This window comes from Corvus moneduloides, chromosome 1, assembly GCF_009650955.1.
Source record: "Corvus moneduloides isolate bCorMon1 chromosome 1, bCorMon1.pri, whole genome shotgun sequence".
Taxonomy (NCBI): Eukaryota; Metazoa; Chordata; class Aves; order Passeriformes; family Corvidae; genus Corvus; species Corvus moneduloides.
Window position 1 is genome coordinate 24,228,913 of NC_045476.1, and position 22,473 is coordinate 24,251,385.

Below are 22,473 nucleotides of genomic sequence, written 5' to 3' on the forward strand. Positions count from 1 at the left end.
CTTTCTTTGGGAATTGAAAATTGCAGTCTACATTCTGTAGGCAAAGCCCTCTCTGGCACAGGAGGAGGAAAAGATCGATCTTTTTTTTGTTTGGTCTTTTGGATAGGATCCCAGGGTGTCAGCACAGCAATCAGCTGGCAAGAAGAGGTCACTTCATGTTTAATGTTTAAAGAGACTTAACCTGATAAGCGTGTACTGGACTTATGAATTTCAACACTGGAGCAGGAAGATTAGCTCTTGGTGGGATTATATCAAGGGATGTTGCTTAGCACTTTCACATTCCACCTAGTACATTTTTCACATGAACTTATTAACATTACAATCCCTAGAAAAATTAGAATCATTAAACTTTTAATGTCACTAAGTACTTGTCATCTAACACATTTCTCAGCATATACTTCCCCCTATGCATTTTTTCATACCTGTTGTCCTTTAGGTCCTTGTGATCCAGGCAAACCAGTGTCACCCTTTGGACCCTGAGGGCCCTAGGCAAAAACAAGTACATAAATCCATAGTGATATTTGTGAAGAATATGGAGCTAATCCATTTTACTAAATGTAATTTTAAATTACCGGCAAACTTGAACTTAAATCACTCTAGTTGCAATCTAAGAATTCTTACAAGACTAAATTCTCTTTGACTCAAGTTATTCCCTAAACCAAATATCACAAAAGGAGAATCTGTTAGAAAAAACAAAATGAAAAATCCCTGATGTTTATCACAGTGTGGATGATACACATTCACAAAGGGAAATATGCACACATTAGTAAGAGTGGAAATTCAACCTAAAATTCTCTATTTCCTCTGTACTTGATCCTCTCTCTCTCCATAATCATTCAACCAGATTCATTTTCAACAGAATTTCTGAAGGTATATTTTTAACAGTATGTTAAAAAAAAAAAAAATCTGAAATAGAGATTATCTATTTGAAAACAAGACGATTTCTTTATCTGTTTTGTGGGGAAAGCATTCCCCTCAGATCAAATTGTGCTTTACAATCTTCCAAGAGCATTCAGAAGCATTTTTTTACCCACCAAGAACTAAACTCAGGTCTACATAATTTCTGCATTAGTCAAGAGATAAATAAAAGACATGAGGTGAGAACAGGAATGGTATTTTCATGTCTGTAGAAATTCTATAAATGACAGAGACCCAGAATTCACTGTATCACTTTCTAAATGTTATCAGCTCTTTTTCAAATGAAATGGATTTTTAATGAGTTTTTTTTCCTTCTCTTTGGTTTTCTATGCAGTGCACAATACCCAGGACTTAAGCAATCTTCTGTAGAATTTTGGGCAATTTGTCAGCTTTTTGTTAAGATCTTTGGTCAGTTTTCCCGGTTTTCTCCTTAGCTGTTCTCAGGCAATAGACAAAGGATCCTGAGATCATATGCATGCTCTGAACTGTAAAACAATCATAACAAGGGAAAATAATCTCATCACATTACATAGAATATGAATACAATAATTAGAACAATACTATCTGAAGTCATAAGCCAAATAATTACGGAATCACAGAATATGCTGAGTTGGAAGGGACCTACAAAGATCATCAAAGTCCAACTCTTGCCTCTGCAGAGGACACCCCATATGCCTGAGAGCATTGTCTAAACACTCCTTGAGCTCTGTCAGGCTTGCCACTTCCCTGTGGAGTCTGTTCCAGTGCCCAACCACCTTCTGGGTGAAGAACCTTTTCCTAATCTCCAACCTAAATGTCCCCTGACACAACTTCAGGCCATTCCCTTGGGTCCTGTCACTGGGCACCACGGAGAAGAGGGCAGGCCCTGCCCCTGCTCTTCCCCTCACAAGGAAGTTGTAACTGCAATGAGGTCTCCCTTCAGTCTCCTCCAGGCTGAACAGAACAAGTGACCTCAGCTGCTCCTCACACGGCTTCCCCTCAAGGCCCTTCACCATCTTCACAGCCCTGCTTTGGACACTCTCTAACAGTTTAATGTCTTATATCGTGGCACCCAAAACTGCCCCCAGCGCTTAAGGTGAGGTCTCCCCATTACAGAGCAGAGCAGGACAATCCCCTCCCTTGCCCAGCTGGCAATGCTGTGCCTGATGCACCCCAGGACTCCTGGCTGCTAGGGCACAGCTGATCCATATTCAACTTGCCACCGACCAGGACCCCCAGGTCTCTTTATCTGGCACTGCTCTCCAGCATCTCATTCCCTGGTCTACATGCACAACCAGGGTGACTCCATCCCACGTGCAGAATCCAGCACTTTCCCTTGTTGAATTTCATACAGTTGGTGATCCTCCAGCCCTCTGATTTATGTAGGTGTCTCTGCAGGGCCTTTCTGCCTTGGAAGGAGTTAACAGCTCCTCCCAATTTTGTATCATCCGCAAACTTGGTGTCCCTCCAAGTCCTGCATCCAAGTGGTTAATGAAGATGTTTATATATGTTTATATGGCAGTCTGAGTGCAATAGGTAGGTAAGGCACCTTTTGATACTATGGTTGTGCAATGCTTACATGGTAGCCCTGGTCTATTATAAAAAATCATAAATATTTCCTAAAGGATAAAATAAAAAGGGTACATCTTGTAGGGCTTTACTGTATTCTGTAGCGGAGATAAAAAAGGCAAAGGAATAACACAGTTACGTATACATATGCAGACAACTTGTAGAAGTCCATTTGTTCCATTTGTTTCTTCTATGTGGCATAGGTCTTCCCTTAGGTAGTAATTTTCCATGAATTACATCTCTAAACTATGGAACTGACACTGAGATAAGCATATCAGAGTATATTTCATTTCCCACAGAATAAATTTCTACCTTAGCTGGTAAATTCCTAAGACCTGCAGCATCCTATATGAAAATTTATTAGACTTCATGCAAATTGTATACAATATAATTTTTAAAAAATATTAAACTGTATTGGAAAAAACCTTAAATCCTAGGAAATTAATACTTACAGGAAATCCTGGTAAACCTGGCTTGCCATGTGGCCCCTGCAAAATCAAAAAACTCATACCCTTACAAACACATTTTACGGACTTGCAAAACAGTATGCATTTTTCACGTGTTGTGTGATTTGTGAATATCAACTCATCTGCAACTGAATTAAGAACTTCATTCAGTTGAAGGCAAAGGTGTGAACCTGCACAATGCCCTATGCTTCTAATTTAGGGTTTATTTTCAAAAACTGAAAAGACAGAGATCCAGAAAATACCGAAAATGGATTATATTTTCTACATATGAAAGGCATGCAACCATTATCCAGCCTCCTTTGAATCTTTTCCAGATGCTGGCACAGAGATCACCTTTCCCATTTTGGTCCTGGTTGTCTTTGGATAGACAGTTTGTAATAGGCTGCGAATACAATCACAGATTGGGATTTGTATTGGGCACATTTAAGATTGCCCAGATGTGATACCTGCAGAAAGACACTTTAACTCTGGTTCAGATCAGCAGGATGTCTATTACCCCACTCACTATGAGACTGCACCTCTTTCCTGACTAAAGTTAGAGCTTAGAGACTGAGATTCAAATCTTTCTCACTGCAACTTGTGCTTCAAGCTACAGGACCAGCTTCTTTTTTGTGGGAATGTGGCTCTAACATCTACTACAAAACAAAGGTTTGAATGGCAAATACCTGTGGCAGAGCTCACACAAGGGGGCCCATACTATCCTGGCATCCTATTATGTCTAGGGATTAGGAGAATCCGGTCTTTGGGAAAAACACGAAAATAGTCTTCCATGAAAACTGTTTTATATTGTAAGCACAGCTGGATGCAGCCACAATAACATGGAGCTGTCCTATCGTGTAACAAGTGGGAAAGAGCCGTGCTAGACTTGCAGAAAAAGGTTACAAGCTGTTGCTAGAGCTAATGCCCTTCTTCCCAGTTCAATGACAGATTCAGTAAATATTTGTTTTGGGACAGCTGTAATAATAAGACACAAGGTTTTTGCAAACTTAAGCTATGTAGAGTGAAATTCTGCTATTGGCTATGAACATTCTGACTTTTCTGGCTTCATCAGGGATTGAATGTGGGGGAGATCACTGTGCTCACCAACAAGAAAACAGATAAAATGAAATACACAAACAACAATCCACAAATGAAACTAGCTGTGAAGTAAGTTGCTTAATTTGTGAAGGTTAAGGTTTTGCAAAGTGCAGCATGTTGAACACTTTCGGGCAAGTTTGAATAGACTCCACATTTTGGAAAAGGTAGATTTTTCTTTAGATCCAGTCCTAGGAACCTGAAATCATTACCAAGAAGCATTCAGGATTTCAAGAATTTGGCTGAACTATTTTGCAGCTAGAATGGAACCGAAATTTCACATCTGTTGTTCTTTTATGAAATCCCTAGTTTTTCATCCACTGCTATAATTTGTGTGAGACTAAATTCATACACAGGAGCCTAGCATTTCTAGTTGCAGTCCCAAGCAGAACTGAGCAAAACACTTTTTATCCCAATGCTTTGTTACTTGAAAAACAAGAAGGAAAAAAATGGAATAAATGTGAATCTTGGTCTCTATTTTTGCAACAGTTCTACATTTCTTTAATTCTGAGCATATAGTTCAGAATGAGAGATAAGCCAATTTCTTTATTTCATAGAAATGTGTAAAAGCAGTTTGTTCACACAGAACTCAGTTTTGCCTGAAAGTACTTCTGCAGAGTTTAGTGCTGGAGTTAGCAGGAACACAATCTTAAAGTGTAGGAAACTCATCTCTGGTTGATACTCAAAAGAAGACATTGAAGATAGAGCAAATCTGAAGATTTAATAAAGCAGCATATACTCACTGGAGGCCCAAGGAGTCCTTTAATTTCAGTAAAATTAAAAATTCCATCTGTATCATTGAGAAGGAACTAAAAAAGGGGTTAAGAAACAGGTTATTCAAATAGTTTATCTAAGGCACACACACATTTTTGGAAATGTAAAGTTATCTCTTTATAACTATGAAAAACCCCCAAACATAAATAAGGCCACAGAAAAGGCTCTCTACTTCTAATTTTCGTTATACATCTGGAATAACAAAACCTAGAATTTCTTTTACATTTCTTCTATGAAGATCTCAGAATGCTTTCAGAAATTTAATTAACTGACTCACATTTTTAATTTGAAAGCTATGACACCAAATTTTGCAGCCTGAAGTCATTTCTCAGCATCATTATCAGCAAGATAAAGATGAAATGGAGGTTTTATGCTCCAGCGTGTCACTGGCATTCTAAGATGGTGAATCAATCTGAGCACACTCATCCTCTGTTGCAGAGTTGAAGTTTTAATTATATTCTGGACATGTCTGCATCACACCATGCAGTGCCATGCTGCGATTCCTAAGTCAGCACTGATCATGCTGCTGTGTCTGAAACTAGCTTGGAACCCCAAACTTGGATGTGGACCAGCTCTACGCTACCCAGCTCTGAGTCTCAAGATGCCTAATAGTGCAGTGTAATTGCACTGCTGTTATACTGCTTCTTATCCTGGAGTTGGTGAACTCCCCATTAGCCCAGGCATTTCTGCATAATTCCATTACAGATCTTTGGAGCTCTGATCCAACACTCCTCAATGCAGGTCTGAATGGATCAGGTCACTCAGGGACTTGTCCTGTTAATTCTTGAACACCTCTAAGGATGGACATGCCACAACTGTTTTCGGCAATCAGTTATAGTGTTTGATCATTGTCAGGATAAAAAAGGTTTTACTTATATATAATTGGGATTTCCCTTTCTCCAACTTGGGTGTGTTGCATCTTACAATATTTGCATACACCTGCAAGAAGAGGCTGCTTCCATCTTCTCAGTATCCTCTGATCATGTAGTTGCAGACAGAAACAAAGCCTCTCTTTATCCTGCTTTTTGCCAGGCAAATCAGACCCAGTTCTCTCAGTGCTCTGGTCCCCTGAACACTTTGGTAGCCCTGGATGGGGCTTGCTCCATTATGTCAATGTCTTTCTTGTCAAGGGGATCTCACAGCTGGACACAATACTCCAGAAGCAGTCTTGTGAATGCCAGTCACAACTCTCTATCAGTTGAACTGATTTTCCACCTATTTTATCATTCTCTTACCCACTTCACAGGCCATCAGTTTGATGATAGCAAGGCTATGGGAGACTGCATCTGAAGCCCTGCCAAAGTCAGGGTCTACAAATTCCATGCCCATCCCTTGTCCACAGAGAAGCAATGATTTGGATCAGGAACGAACTGCCTTTAGTAAATCCGTGTTGGCTGCTCCCCATCAGATTCTTGTCCTGATGTTACGATTAGGCTTTCATTTTGGTTTCAGATAGCTAACTTTCTGGTTTAAATAGGTGTTCCCAATATTGTATCACGTGGTCTTACAGAACAATTCAAGACAGACAATATATAGGTGCTTGTTCCACATAAATGTTTTAGGTGAAAAGACATCCTTTGTTTTTGTCATTTGTTTAATTTCTTTCAGTCCAATGGTCCCATTTGACACTTTAGCCTTGTTTTGGATTCAGAAGTATGTTCTGAATCTCCTTGGAAGCTTGAATTGGTCCATTTGTTTAGAAGGCAAGACATGCCATCCATTTCAATATAAGGCTCTGTGTGAAGCAGCATATTCCCATTCGATGTAATGAAAATCTGAATTTCAAAAGGCCAGGACAGGGCATGCTTTCAGGTGCCAGGGATTTACTTAGTACATGAATAAACATGTTTTCACTGAGGTTTTGTGAAATCTGAATGACCCCTTTTCTGCCTGCAACCATGTGCAGATCAACACTACCAGATCACAATCTTTTCCAACATTTGTTATGAATACAGTGTCCAGGAACTGAGTTTGAAACTGCCCTGCTTTGAATAGGGGGTTTTACCATATGGCCTCTGGAGATCACTTCCAATACTCTTATGAGTCTCTGAATACTATTTTTCTAATCCAGATCACTCATCCTATCCTATCCTATCCTATCCTATCCTATCCTATCCTATCCTATCCTATCCTATCCTATCCTATGTCATCTGAGCACAGCAGTATACGGTCAGCTTTCTGTACTTTGAGGTCATGTTGCATAATTCATACAGCTAAAGCTTGCTGCTTGTACTGGGTGCTTCTTTCTGCTCCTTCTCCTTGTCCTCATGTTCTACAAAAACCACTGGAAAAAATGTCAAGTAAAAATAGAGTTTAGATCCTACAGGCAGCACCCCACTTTCCAGGCTGCATGAACTCTGCTACTCTTCAGGGGTAGTACGATGCTCTTGGTCCCACTCTATTTCCAGTTCTACATGGCCCAGGAAAGGAACAGGACATAGGCTGCTACATTAATGGCAGTAATAAGAGTCCTGCTGCTGCAATTGTTCTGCTTTATCTGGTGGCAGAAGTCCAGGAGTCCTGGGTTTACATGGTCTTTTCATTGTGGAATCACTCAGTATTCATTGCTTTTGGGCTCAATCCAAACAATATTGAAGTCAGTGAAAAGAATCCCAAAGGCTTTGCTGAGTCTGGGATCAGGCACATTGTATATTTTATACATACAGTTGATCTGCAAATGGAAATCGTGGTTGGAAGTCAGAAAACTGTACATAAGGCTGAAGAAGATTTGAAAACAAAAGGTAGAAGAGTGACGATTAGAGGAAAAGATTGCACTCTTCACAACCTCATCCAGGTGTATAAATATTTATCTTTGGGTTTGGGTGTGCAAACAGGTTTAATAACAAAAATCCAGCAATATAATTCTTTAACACATTGAATTAGTTCAGAAAGTGCTGACTACAATAGTAAGGACAACACTATTTTCCATATTTTCTTCACTGCTGTGTTTTAGGATAATTGTCTGGGTTGGTTTCTAAGTAAACCTTCAGCTCTGCATCCAAAAAGCATGAATATGGCCTTGTTAGAGCTATAGAAAGAACAGAGTGAAAAAAATCTTTTGACATTTCCTTTACACCCTCACCATCAACCTTTCATTGTGACTTTTGTTTCTTGTACCCAAACTAGGGGTGTGTAGTGGCAGCCAAAGATAAAGGTTTAAAAATTTGAAATTTAAATCCAATAACATTTGTCTATTCAAAATTACTTCTGTACTGTACCCAACTAAATTTGTGCGATAAAATCATAGCAACAAATATTATGGTTTTTCGGTTATTGTGATTCCATTCATGAAAATGCACCAAGTATCAGCAACTATGCTCCAAAAGAGTGAAATAGCCAATATAGGATGAGAAATATTGATTTTAGTGTTTTGGAATATCAAACAGCAGCAGAGGGACACTGTTTTTTTTTAAACAGGAGCAGACTTCCTGATCAATCACAGGAGGCAGCAGAGCAGGCAGCAAGGACAGCAAGTCTCTGAGACCCACAGTGCTGGCAGGAACTGCAGAAGTCTGGAAATGGATAGGTTCCACGGCAGACCTCAGTTTTAACCTAACATGTATTTTCATGGTATGAGAAATGGTTCTTGAAGGAACCAAATCCCCTCCATTGACATAGGGACCAGGTTAAATGAGAAGAAAACCAAGGTCCACTTTTCAGTGCAGCTCGATCAATGTGCTATTGGCCAGATACTGGCCCTAAGCCACAGCTGCTCATGTCAGGTCTAAATATTTCAACAGTGCTGAAATTGCACTAACTCTGTATTTGCTTTTATTTTCATCAAAAATTTATTTTAAAGTCTGTTTAGTTGTAGCCACAGAGCCCTTCCTAAGAAAACTTCCTTCTAGCTCTGATGGATCAGTCAACTGGACTTCTGTAGCCCAAGAAGTCCTTGGCTACGTAACAGTTAAATGAATGAATTAAATGACCCTGACCTGGGGAGTGATCTCTCTAAGTGCCCTGTGGTTCATTCAGATCACTGATCTCTGCTGCTCTGCCCACATCAAGCCAATATCCACATTACAACAGGTGGCAGTGTTATTTATTTTAGTTCTGCAACTCCAACTGCAATTGATAGGTCTGCTTGCAATAGTTCTTTTCCATATTTGAAGCTTACTATGAAAGATGAGAGACTGAGTCAACAAAATGCACTTGGATAATTTAATGTCTAGCTCAGCAAATGTATTACAAGCAAATGTCCTGTTACACAAACATTTGTGAGATAGGAAGAATTCAATGTCATACACAGTGACATATACTTCCACACAGGTTTAACTAACTGTATCAAAATCCAGTACACCAAGTCCTCAGAGAAATCTTCTGATTAACAATACAGAGGATTTGACAGCTCTTGCTGTACCTCCCCAGAACACCTACACCACAAATGTGTATAAAGCCACACATACTATGCTCTCAATTTTTTAAGAGAGCTTACTTCTAAAACCTGAAAACACTTAGAGAAGGAAATGGGTTTCTGTATGGATTTGTAATACACCTGATGCAATACAGCTTCTACTAGGCTCTATACATTTCTGTAATACATGGTAAAAGTGGTTCATACAGGGATCTGGAGGATTCAGAGGATGCACTTTAGGTTTCTTCAGACATAGCTATGTGCTAGACAGGTGTGAGGACAATGACTAGGGCATGTAGGGAGCCATGCTGTCTCCAGCAAACAAGTTTCCAGCAAAAAGTTAGTTTATGTCAGCTTCAATAGTCTTTTTATATTCCTTGTATATACTGACCTCCCTCTGATGCTCTCATGGTATTTTTTGCAAGTATTAATGAGCTATGGAGCAACACGTTAAGGTTCATTTTTACTGCAAACAGCTGTTTAGTCACTGATATGAGTTAAGGCACCACCGTGGCACCGTGGCAGGGTTGTGAGAAAGGACATGAATTTTACATCAGCATTTCTATCACAGCTATTGAGCAGTTCCCCAGAAACTCCAACAGAATTGTATTAAAGTGTAGAGCTGCTGACAGTCCCACTATGAGCAGGACTTTGAACAAGATCTTCACTGAGCCAGCATTTCTGTGAATCTATAATTCTGCTCATCTAAGACTCAGGATCCAAGATCCTAGTATTCTACATGGATTCCCAGTAAATTCAGTAAAGAAAAAACCACTTCTGTTGGGATGCGTGATGTGGCCTATGGGATGCCAATTAATGCTATATTTGCTATCAGTAGCAGAAGCGTAAGTGAAAGCCTAGTTATTTCAGTCAAAAAAGGTTACGTATAGTTCAGCTTTGTGATAATGATGGTGCCAACCTCCCCCTAACAGATTTCTCAGCTGGGCATTTTCTCTTCTTAAAATTGCAAAACACTCCTTATTGCCCTTATATGCATTCCTTTGGATGAGTCTGGCTGTTTTAGGCACCTCCAGCTCTCAGAGGTGAAGTTTCCTGCAGCCACTCACAGTTCCTCCAGATCTGAATGTCATACCAGGCCAACTACTAGGATTTCTGTTGTCAGCTCCAAGCGGGATTCATCCTAATCTCCAGCCTTCATTACTGCAAATAGTACTGCTTCTGCAAAGGCTGATGTATACACAGCAAAACTAACTGAAAATATACCTGCATCTAAAGCATACTGGAGAGTTTTTATGAGTCTCTAGTATTTTACCCTTTGTTGCTTCCACAAAGGGGTCAGTGCTCTGGTTTGTGGACAACTGTCAGGAAACATGTCTCTCCCCCACATACTGCTGTGCCTTGGGTGCTCTGCTTTGTAAAATATCCCCAGTTTTGTATTTCTCTGTTGATTTTTTATTTGATGTTCACAGCTCCTGCAGAGTCACCTAAAGAGCTTGTGCGAGGTGCTCAATATGACCTCATAATTCTTGTAGGTAAGATTTTACCCTCTTTCTTCCAATGTAATATTTTCAAAACTAATCCATTTGATGCAGAGACATACTGATATTCTTTTGTTTTGAGGAGTAGACTTATGACTTGAATATGAGCAGGAGACTTGCCAGTGTGTTAACCACTTGTGACCTCTTCTCTATTAAGGGAGTAACAGACGTCACTGCTTGATGTACACACTCACCTCAGGTATTGCTATGACTGGTCCTGGCGGTCCTGGCGGTCCAGGTGGTCCCACAATACTGTTCCCGTCCTGTCCTGGTTCACCCTGTTTCAAAAGCATTGCATGTGGAGAACCCATATACTAAGTGCTACATTTCACATAGGTTTTTCGAAAAGAATGAAATCCACACAATCTCACCTGAGGTCCTGGGTCACCCTTCTCCCCTTTTGGACCCTGGAGGTGATAAAAAAAATGAACATAAGTGATTTAAAAGGGGAAATGGTGAAATTTGCTCTCCCTTGCTTCACAAAAAGCACAGCAGTGACTCACATGTACAGAATGATCAATCCCCAGCTCTCTCAAAAGACACATGGGGCCAACTCATTTCAGCTCAGATCTTTTGAGGATTTGATGTTTAAAAGTATTTCCCAGAACTTTTGACAGAGTTCACAGACGACTAGAAGCAAATGGACCCAAACCACTTCATTAGCTGGGAATTAATTCAGTGAACCTTTCTTTCACTGCACTGGAATCAGCCATCCCTGGCTGTGCTGTCTTCTTCCAGCACAGTTGTGCCTGGGATTTCCCAGGGGACCAGATAGGAGAAGACAGGGGAGCTAAGCTGTCATCTTTCAGGCAGCTTATTTCTAAGCTTGATTAACCCCTCTGTAGAACTCCCTGTGCTGGAAATGCAGACAGTTTGTCTGGCACAAGTGAGAGGAAGGCGCCAGGGGACAAGCCGCGGAACTTCCCAAGGAAATCACGCTGTAATCCTCGAGGGTCTTAAGCACAAGAAATACATTAAAATCACCTATGAGACTGCTGGCTTTCCTCTAATTAAAGGCAGAGCTGATTTCTGAATAATTAAAAGCAGAGGGAGCATTGAGGGATCAGAACCAGCCTCTGGAGATGCCTGTATCTCTTCTGACTGATGAGGGAGGTGTGGGCAAGGGACACCCTGCTCCTGTGTTCGGCGTCTGAGGTAGCTGCTCCAGGTTAAGCAGGACAAACACAGCCCCAGCTCTTCACACTCTGCTAGCAAGTACTGGTAGGGCTCCTATGGATCTTTAAGAGGTCGGTTTGGGAGCCAGTGTGTGTTAGGTGATCACAGATTATGGTAACCCTACTCACCATTTCTCCGGGGTGCCCAGCAATGCCAGGAAAGCCTGGTTTCCCATCTGTGCCTGGCATCCCCTGCAACAATAAATACAACAATAATATACAACAAACATACTGTCATGCTCTCTAAACTGCATTCAGTTTCATACAAGCAGGAGGCTGCCACTGGGGAGGGACATGACACAGTTCTGAACAGGCTGGTGGGCAGGTTTGGGGGAGGCTAATTATCTCATTAGTCACCTGCTCTCTCCATTCCTCCCTCTCTTTCCCCCTCTCCAGAGCAGGCTTACAGGTTTTTTTAATGCAGCTTCAATCGTTCTTCACTGCTTCCACCCCTGCTTAGCAAAAGGGTGAATTTCGTTGCTTCCCCCCAAAATACATTTGGTGAGTTATTTCCACCCTTTAGTTAAGTGACTCTCAAGCTGGAGGAAGAGGAGGAATGTAGACATTGGCATTGGATGCAGACAGGAGTCAGTATGTGGGGCAGAAAACACCCCCTGCTGTAGTTTAATACAGGACTGTATATGACTGCTGGAATCTGACAGCTACTCTGTTCTATGTGAAAAACATAATGATAATGCAGTTTTCCCTGAGAAAAATGGATAAAAGAAGGCTCTAAATTCTTAAAGGACCAGATAAACAGTGAGATACACTTTTTTGCATCTGTTTTTCTCTGTGTCGTATGAAAGAGCAAAGGAAATGACACAGAGCAGCCTAATGATTCATCCAAGGGACCAATTACTCTTGTTTTGTTTTAAGAGTGGGGCTGGTTATTTGTTTGTTAGCTTGTTTTTTTGGTGGGGTTGTTTGGTGTTTGTTTTGTTTTGTGTGGGGTTTTTCTTGTTTGGCTTTGAGGGTTTTTTTTTTAATTTGCTTGGGTTTTTTTGTTTTGTTTTGTTTTTTGGAAAATACTGTTTTGTTTCTAGCTTTTTGCTCTGCTTCAAGAAAATATTTTTGGGTTTTAGCAGTAGATAGTACCACCACATGAGATTTAATGTGTCTACTTCATTAAGAAAGGATATTCTCGCTGCTTTTTTTGGTTTTTGTCGGTGATGTGTGAAGCATGTGGGTCAGGAATAAAGTATGATTTCTGAAGTACTTTATTCTTCATTTCATAAACAATTTTATAAGCAGGATAAAAGGTGTCTGAATGCTAATGGAATTTAAGCAAAAAGTGGTACTTGGGACATAAGTCTCTCAAGTGCTTGTGGAAAATTATAAGTATTTATCTGCAGCAAAGGTAAATGGGCAGAGGAAATAACCTCAGACCAACAGCATTTCTGCAACAGAATGTTGTCATTTCAGGCATGTTGGTACTTGCAGGACAGCTTCCTACCATTGCAAATGCTGAATAATTTTTCCCGTTAATTTTCCTAACGAAATTTAAATGGGACAAAAAGATCCAGGATAGGTAAGATGTTTTATTGCAACTAATGTATCCAGAGACGTCCTTATTTCTAAGTCCCTCCATATTTTAAGAATGTAGCTCATTGCTCAAATACAAGAAGACAAAGATCTTTTTTAGTCTGAGGGCTAAAGAGATAAATTGCTTGTTTTTCTTATTTTTTAAATAGCCCTGTAGTAATTCCACTTAAAATATACACGTATTTCAAATGCATCTATCACATAAAACAACAATAATTACTAGAAAAAGGACCTCAGAAGAAAGGGCATGTAGTCATAATAATAAAGAAAATATTCTATTGTATCAAACTGATTAAGAAGAGTTAAACTACTGTCCTGTGTGTCAATGCATCAGCTTTAATTATCATGCTGACAAATATCTATGTGAAATGACAACACTCAAAATATGTACAGCAGATGGAATTTATGGCAAGTAAAGTCCTGTTACATTGTTGGTATTTTTTAAAAATAAACAAGCAGATGCTGCTAGAAGACTGTGATAATATTCTTGTAAATACTCAGCAAGCATAACTGCATTTATCTTGTTTCTTAGACCAAGTTTTGATTTCAGTGCCGTCCCAAATGCAGGGGAAGGATATTTTATTTTATTTTATTTTATTTTATTTTATTTTATTTTATTTTATTTTATTTTATTTTATTTTATTTTTTTTCTATGAGTCACATCAGCGCTCTCTGCTGGCTTATGCCTGCAAAAGACACCCAGGTCAGACAGCGACCAGCAAGGAGCAGCACAGACCCAAACTGGAGTTTTGGGGTGGGCTCCAGGAGAAGTTCAAAGCAGAATAGACAGGGAAAACGATTGACATGAGCCTACTACTGTAGCACAGACCTGTGTCATGGGTGAGGCACACTGGTGTGGGGTGATAGCTCCACACCACCATATGAAGAAGTAGGGGGCATGTGGAACTTAGTTTTCTGTCTAAGCTTTGCTGATTTTCATTTTTGTTCTGGTGAAAATGTAAAGGGCCTCACAAGACACCTTCCAAGACAAGCACCTTTTAGATGCAATTTTAACCACATTTTAAGCAGAAGTCTTAAGCACCAGGTTACACTGGCTCCTGATACTCATAATTCACCAGAGAAAGGGGTTTGTTTTCCCAGAGAAGCCATCCTGAGCTTTAATATGCTGACAGAGCAAGAAATGTTCATTATCCCCTAAGTGCATTAAGAGATGAAAGGAAATTGAGGAAAGAAACAACTGAGATTTTAGATCAGGTTAAATAAACTTCCCACCTTTGAACCTGGTGCACCTATGTTGCCTCTTTCTCCCTGAAACAGAGACACAGTAGGGCTCAAATATTAAAGTGAGCAGTAACTGCAAGGATTTTAAACATGTATGTTACTTTGATTAAAAACAAAGGATCCAAATGGAGTAAAATGATCAGTAAAAACAAGGTACATTTTGGTAAAGTGATGCTTGGCATACATTTGTAATTTGATTCTGGAATTTTAACCACCCGGTTCCCACCCACATCTAAAGAGCTTGTGGTCATGACTAATTATTTTTGCTGAGCATCGACCAAGCCACACGCCTGAACCCTCATTTTGATGTCTGAAATCAGCACATGGTAATGTTCCCCAGATCTACCAACACAGCCATGACCTCGTACCTCCACAAAGGACTCACCATCTTTGTCCAAAACAGCTAACGCTGTCCCCCCACACTGCTGCTCTCTCCACCTACCCAGGCACTGCGTCAAACCAAAGCAAAATAATGAACACTGCACTGTTCCACCTTCGGGACTGATTCTGCAGGATTTTAGCACTAAATAGACAGAGTTCTTTGATTTTGTAACAGACAGAGAACATCCAATTTAGTTTATTTCACTGGAGTTAGAGAATATAAACTGGAACAAATCAGTCATTGCCTCAAATGTTATGCTTACTGCTTTTTGGGAGTTCTTATACTCAAGAGTGTGTGAAGACTGTAGACTGTTTTTTAATGAGAAAAGCTTTTCATAGTAATAAAAGCAAAAGCAGAATTTGGATCCATGCTTACTTATAAGAGAGAAAATTTATCATAGCTGGTCTTCTCTGACAGCTGTACTTGTCTGGGGTATTTGAAGGATGAAGGAAGGATGCATGAAACAGAACTATACCTTCAACTCCTCATGATGCATTAGCTCTTGGTTTTGGGAAGTGGGTGGTTGTTGTATTTTGCCACTGTTGCCTAGTGAAGTCATTTATAATCATGAAAAGTGGGTGTAAAATTCATCCCCATGAGAATGATAGTGTATTATAACCACTTTATATTAATTTTGCTGTAGTGTACCTGGTTTTGTAAGATGTCAGGCAGTAGCATGTTGCTTTCTGTTTCTCCTGTATCTTGGGGAATGACTAATGATTAAATCGTGGTGATGGTGAAGTCTCTTGGCCTAGGTTTATGACTATCTTTTCTGCTCCAGCCCAGTTCCTAAATCCTAGGAATCATGCTACCTCAATTTCTGAAATCTTTGTGAAGCAGCATTTCTTTGAAACAAAATTTCTGGCTAAGGGCAGAGAATAAGTTCTTAACAAAAAATGTATTTTGAGTGTAGAGACTGGACACCTACTCCTGTGCACAGAGCAGCATCTTGTGAGAGCACATCTATTCTTGCCAGTCCACCGCAGTATCACTCACCAACATGTGTTGTGCAAATCGCCATTTTTTTCGCTCATGAGTAATGTCATCCAGCATTAACAGGAGTAGTACCCAATGGAAGGACTTTTTTTGGCCCTAGAAGCTGAGCTCTACAGACTCTAGACAGAGGGGGCTGGCCAGATCTTTGGTGGCTGTTGTCCTATGAATCAGGTGCATGCAGTTATTGCTGGCAATGGGCAGTCAGTGATTAATCCTGGGTGTCAGTTCAGGTGAAAATTTCATGGGGAGAGGATGGAGACCGCCACTTCTCATCTTCCACTTCCTTCTCTTTCAATGCTATTGTTATTTCCCAGGACAATGAAGAATTTGAATTTCTTTAACTTCCCATTTAAGGTGTTGTCATGCTGTACTACTAATCTGAGTGGTACTTTATGTAGGAATAGGAAAAATCTCTTCCTGTCTAAGGACTTATTCTGCAAATCTGCCCTTTTCTTCTGGGATGTTTCATCTCTCCATTTTTTCCTCATGGGCTACACAACCAGTAGCAGCATCAAAGCGGAAAAATTCAGTCACTTCTGAGCTCAAATAAAAACCAAGACAAAGTAGTTATTGCTCCTCCCCTCTACCTCCAGCACCTTCCAGAACGTTTTCCTATCACTTTCTGGGATTAGAAGGCCTCCTCATGCAGATTTCTCTTTCAACAGCATATATGTAACCTCTTGGTGTATGAACGAGCAACAAAGAGAAATCACCAAATGTCCTAAAAAAAATTAGCAAAGATGCCATGAAATGTAACAGCCCAGTTAGTATTTACTCACTGCTCTTGTTGGGTGTGAAATAATTCTGATTATACACATTCTGGATAGATACCCAATGTGAATGGGAACAAAATTTGTCCCACACTTAATCAGTACATGACTCTTAAATGAAAGCTGTTATGTTCAGGCAAATTCTGGGAATATAGAAATAAAAAATTACAAAAAAATATATGCCAAAGCAATATAGGCTAGCTTTCAAGTGTTTTTACTTTTGGTCCTAATGGTCCATGCTATCCACATCTTCCTGCAGAACCCTGTAAAAATACACTGGATTTACTGGTAAATCCACATGGCATTTCAAAGGAAATTTTTTTCAGAACAAAAATTTAATTTACGACCGCAACTGTTACAAAAACAATGCTGGAGACCTGTAATATAACAGCAATAAAATGTAAGCATTGTTTTAGGGTTGTTGTTCTGTTAAATACTGCCTTGCTCTATGTTATCATGGAAAGGTCTAAAGATTTCTTTTGCTTACAAAGACAACTTTAGTGCTGTCAGTGCATACTATACATACTTTTAGAAAATATTAGAAATAAATTTATCCAAGTGCGTTTTTTGCAGGGAATTGCTTTCAACTGCTTATAATTTTTTGAATTTGCTTTCTTGGCTAAAATTAAGATATGCTACCATTTAGAGGCAACACAGTCTTGCTAGGATTAAAAGCAGTGTCCCAAATTGTTATTTCAAAAAATGTTTGGAAATTCGAATTCCTCTCATCTCTATATGGTGGCATCAGTTGTAAAGTACAATTATGACTCTTTGATGGTGAAATCGACAGCAGTTTATTATGGGTCATTTTAGAAAGCTGAATGGAAGAGAAAGGAATTCAACGAAGTGATTGAGTTGTCTTTATCTGGAATATGAAGGCACTAATAAATGGTAATGCTAAATAATGAGAAAACACCAATGAAACTTTACACCGATCTGTGGAAGAAAAAGAATAGAAACCTTGGAAATGAGAGCTGAAGTCATCAGAAAAAATAAATCTGATATTTCTACTTCAAAACACAACCACTACTTTCTGATTAAAGATTAACAAGAATCTTAACAAAGATGGTGCCAACAAAAGTAATTTATTTCCTAGCAGCTGTTTTGAGTTTCAGCCCCCTTAGAAGCAGATACTCTGTTTTCACCTAAACACCATTGGGTACTCTGGGGTTGTGATAAGGTGTAAAGGGCCCATAACGCAGTACCAGTAACTATGTAAAAGCAATTTCATAATCACTGCAAAATTCTTGTTTTTCTTATCTTCTTTTTCTCATCTACCCTCTTTACTGACTCAGGCTTTGCAGAATAATTAAGCAGTAACAGGAAAATTTTATTCAAGTGCAACAAGACATTTTAAAAATATTTATAGCTGAGTGATTTGGAAACAATGCCTGTTACAAAACCAAATGTGAGTAAGGCTGTGACTAAGGCAGGTCAGAATCTGCTATTCCAGCCCTGGTTTTGGACACCTCCTTGTTTCAGCTAACAGATTCAATACTTATTTTTGTAACTGTATTTTTGTGCTATTTTTAATATCTAGGAAAATACGTAAGAGGAAGCAAAGTTCTCTAAGCTACCAGCTGTAACTTCAGTGACTCACAATTACTAGTACTTTAAGCCAACACAGTAAAGAGCCGCTCAAAGTCACTCCTATCTCCAGGGTTCAGTTGGTTTCTGATGATTCATGGAATCACAGACACAGGCTTCCACAGGCCTGTGGAGGCTATCAAATCCAATCATCCCCTGAAGCGGAACTGTCACCAGCTTCAGATCAGGTCAGTCATGTCTCTGTCCAGCAAAGTCTTGGTAACTTCAAGATCAGATCTTCTGCAACCTCCCTGGGCAAATTGCCCTAGTCCTGCACCAGCCTCCTAGTGAACAGCCTTCTCCTAAGGCTTAGCCTGAAAAACACAAGCTGCAAATTGTGACCACTGTCCCTTGCTGCACCATCTGGCACTACAAGGAACAGTTTGGCTTCATCATATTTATAGTTGCCCCTCAGAGACTCATAAGCAGCTACTGGATCATGCCTTTGTCTCCTTTTGTTGCCAGACTAACCACTGGAGCTCCTTCTATTGTTAAGAATGACAATAAATCCAAATGATCTGGTAGGTACTGATACATTATATTCCCACGTTCTCTACTTGATTTAAGTGGCCCACACTAGCAAAAAATCTCCTGAGACACAGTGATGAAGAAAAAAGTATCCCTTTGTCTGTGACATTGCTGCCATACTACTGGGAGCAAATTTTTAGTTTAAAAGTGGCATGTCAGATTATACATATTTGGTTGTCAAACTATAACATTTCAGTTTCATCTTCGTATGTGTGATTCACCTTTGTAAGTGAGAAGGGAATCTATTAGGGTGAAAGAAGAAATAGAGAGCTAGATAACATGAAAACCCTCATTTCACCCTTTAATATTTCAAAAATATATCAGAGCAGAATCTAAAAATCACTAGCTAATGAGGTATCAGAGAAATACCATTCCAATTCTTTGGAGGACACAGTTATTGTAATGACATTCTAGGGCAAGTGAATCCATTTCAACCTATGGCTGACTGGGGCTATATGTTTCCAAAAAGCAGAAAGGAGGAAACTTTTTTTTGAAAAAAACCCCAAACCAAACCAAACCAAACCAAACAACGAAACAACAAATTATACTTCCCCTCCCCCAAAACACCCACTTACCTTTGGCCCCCTTGATCTGGAAATTCTCGATTCACTTAACAGGTCAATGCTACCTGATCCTTCCATATCCTAATGGAAAAGACAAAATGCTACAGAATTTAAGAATTTATCTTTTGGGGTTTTTTTCTGTTTTTTTTTTTTTAACTGCTCCGTTTTCTGAAGTTCTGTAAAAACTGGAAACATACTGAACACAAATATTTTTATCTTTTCTCATTAACTTTTTTTCTGAGGCAAATGGATGATGTCCTGGTGATAGGCTCTGCTCAAATGTGATAAAAACATGTTGGTCTTCCTTACAGAAACTCTGGTCTTTACTGTCTCGCCAAGTTGACACCATTGCTCCAGGACTTCAGGCAGAAGGGCATCAGGCAGAAGTGAAACAGCATGTACTATGTTTAAGCACACTTTTAAGTGTATTTTTCTGTGTAGCATTTACCTGCCACCCAGCTACGGAAACACTAATGACTAGTAAGGGTTACCAGAACTGATTTATTTCAGGGAGAACTTGCAAACAGTTTGTCAAGAGCAGCAATCACTTTTCACCAATAAAGGTTCTTCCTAATTCTCAGAGCTGAATGTTGAACTCCTGCCTAAAATACTGCTTAATGAAATTGAGGAGAAATAAAATTTCCACCATCGAATTGTAGAATTAATTATGTTGAAAGGGTTCTCAGAGGCTGCCTGCCCCATCTTCTTGTCGAATGCGGTGTCAACACTGAATTACAATCAGGTCATTTAGGGCTTTGGAACCTCAGGCCTCGGAACATTCCAGAGATGAAGGTTAAGTGTTCTCCAGACTAAGCAAGTTCAGTTACCTGAGACTTTCATTATAGGTCATCTGCTTCAGCCCACTGTCCATTTCCATTAACCTCTGCTTCAGAAACAAGTCTCCGCGTAGTGGGAGTCCTTGAGAGCAGCCTCCGTATTTCCCATGGAGATTTTTTAAAAGTTTTACAGGAAACTACACAGAAAGCAGCAACCTCCCTCCAGCTTTCATTGTTCTATGACATTCCAGATCCATGGCAGAAGCAGGAGCTAGCAATTCCAAAGCAGCCAAGAAATAAAACTGCAGGCTGCCCTAATTGTTGTTTCAGCCCCAGCACCTATCATGTTCCTATCCCTTGGCTTGTGCCTAGTCTAAACTTGTCAGACTGTGCTTCAAAACATCTGGATGAACCATGCCAGCCGGGAACTGTCCATTTGCTTTAAGCTGTAGTTTTAGTTGCAGCTGTGCTGGCTTAATTGTTTCCTTTTTCTGAAAAGGGAAAATCTTAATCTTTCTTTTTTTCACTTTGTTACTCACAGCCATACAGCCTTCATTTGCAACATCAGCGTCATGTGTTGAATCCCCTCACTTTCCTTTAGATGACTAAAATGGCAGAAAATATGTTACTTTTGGGGTACAAGTGTTCTCTAAAATTTTAGTAAATTGTATTGGGTTGCAGAAGAATTGATGGAATACTGAATCTTAGTGCGTGTGAAGGGCAGGCATGTGCCAAGAATGTCTGCAGATGGGAGAAGAAAAAGGAGCAAAGGAGAATCTCCGCCTCCTAGTGATGACAAGCCCTTGTGTCAGCTTACCATGTTTAGAGGATGCATACTCCTGGCTTACTTAGCTTCCTGCCCGTTGGTGACTTGAAATGGCCCAGCTTAGCACAGTTGTGATGCACTCAGGAAAAGGTGAAAAGGGAAAGGGTGAGACACCAGTTAGATGACCTTCAGCTGCTATCGAATGACAGCTTTTCACCAAAGGTATGGAAAACACCAGCTGACCTTACTCCACTGCAAAAGATAGATCCTGTTCTTCTAACCATTTCTGCCAACTCCACAGGAGTAAGAGAAGCAGAAGGAATGCACAGCTGGAATCAGTTCCTTCTTTTTGGTGGACCAAGGCAAAAGACCATTTGTGCCACTTCACCTGAGATTGACTGAATGTTATTCAGACTTCCATTCTGCTCCTCCATCAGCAATGAGTGTATCAAATACCAGCAGAAAATCTCCTCATATTCTCTTTGGCCTTTTTAACCGAACACTCACTGCTTAGGGTAAACCACAAACTGTGTTTCTGGGTCCTTTCCCTTGACTGCACTGTGCCAGTCTGTTTTTCCCTTTAAGAGAGTGCTTGATGCCTGCTTTATATAACACATCATCTCTTTTGACATCTGCATGTTTTTAATGGGTTTACCAGGTACCTTCTGCAGCTCAAACTGTTCTTTTGGCAAGCATAAGTGCCAGCAAACACCATGCCATTTGGTTTTTGCACATAGCTGATCACAGATGCTAACAAGTGCTAACAGGAGTGTTTTGCAGAAACAGCCTTACAGCAATAAACAGACTGCCACCCAAAAGGTAGTGTCACCCTAACAAACTGGCAGACCATGGTGCTGCCTCAACAGATGGCAGGGGTGGGCATCCAAAAGATCAGCTACAGCTAGCAAGCCTGTTTACAGTAGTATTCCTCTCAGGAAAACGACAATCATGCCAATTTTGTTTGGACTAGATAAAGTTCAAGATGAAGCCAGTCAAGATACTGTTACTGCAGTTAGAGCTCAGATCTTTCTGCATATGCATCCATAAAAGAGGAGACTCCTAGTTTTCACTCTCTCCTGCTCATCTGCTAAGTTTGCTCCTCTGAGACTTAAGTATTAAAAGTGGCAGAGTTTGATCCTATGCACCTAATTTCAGGACAACTCTTTGTTGACATAATAGGGGCATGTTGCCTTCTGCTCAAATAGTGTGAATAGGGAAAAGTGGAGAATCTCTTAAGAATGGGTCCTCACAGGTCACAGAAGATGACTGGAAGTCAGAGAAGCCATCATTCTGGGCTAAAACTCAGACCAGGCCTGGGATGAAGATATGATTTGCCAGTGGTCCTTTACTCAATCTGAGATTAGTAGGTATTTATTCAGGGGAGAGACTGTACCAGCCTTTGTAGTGTGCCAAAGATAAGGCAGAGGAGGTTTGTGTGCTTAGACTTCATGCTGTTCCTTGCTAACAATTTCAGTACGGGCAATTAAGAACTTGTGAGCTGCTTGAGATATT

At 40.0% G+C, this 22,473-nt stretch overlaps 1 protein-coding gene across 3 annotated transcripts in view; it reads right to left on the reverse strand.

The window, feature by feature from the left end:
* COL15A1 (collagen type XV alpha 1 chain) overlaps positions 1-22,473 on the reverse strand; it is a 116,544-nt gene that overhangs the window by 29,299 nt on the left and 64,772 nt on the right. For 2 of the 3 annotated variants that reach the window (XM_032102213.1, XM_032102194.1), the window contains exons 17-24: positions 19,432-19,500; positions 14,585-14,620; positions 11,939-12,001; positions 11,006-11,041; positions 10,829-10,912; positions 4,751-4,816; positions 2,919-2,954; positions 423-485 (exon numbers count right to left, since the gene is read on the reverse strand). In XM_032102213.1, coding sequence (XP_031958104.1) covers positions 423-485; positions 2,919-2,954; positions 4,751-4,816; positions 10,829-10,912; positions 11,006-11,041; positions 11,939-12,001; positions 14,585-14,620; positions 19,432-19,500 — 453 coding nt within the window. The remainder of the gene's footprint in view (positions 1-422; positions 486-2,918; positions 2,955-4,750; positions 4,817-10,828; positions 10,913-11,005; positions 11,042-11,938; positions 12,002-14,584; positions 14,621-19,431; positions 19,501-22,473) is intronic. The other variant, XM_032102202.1, reaches the window with a different exon arrangement.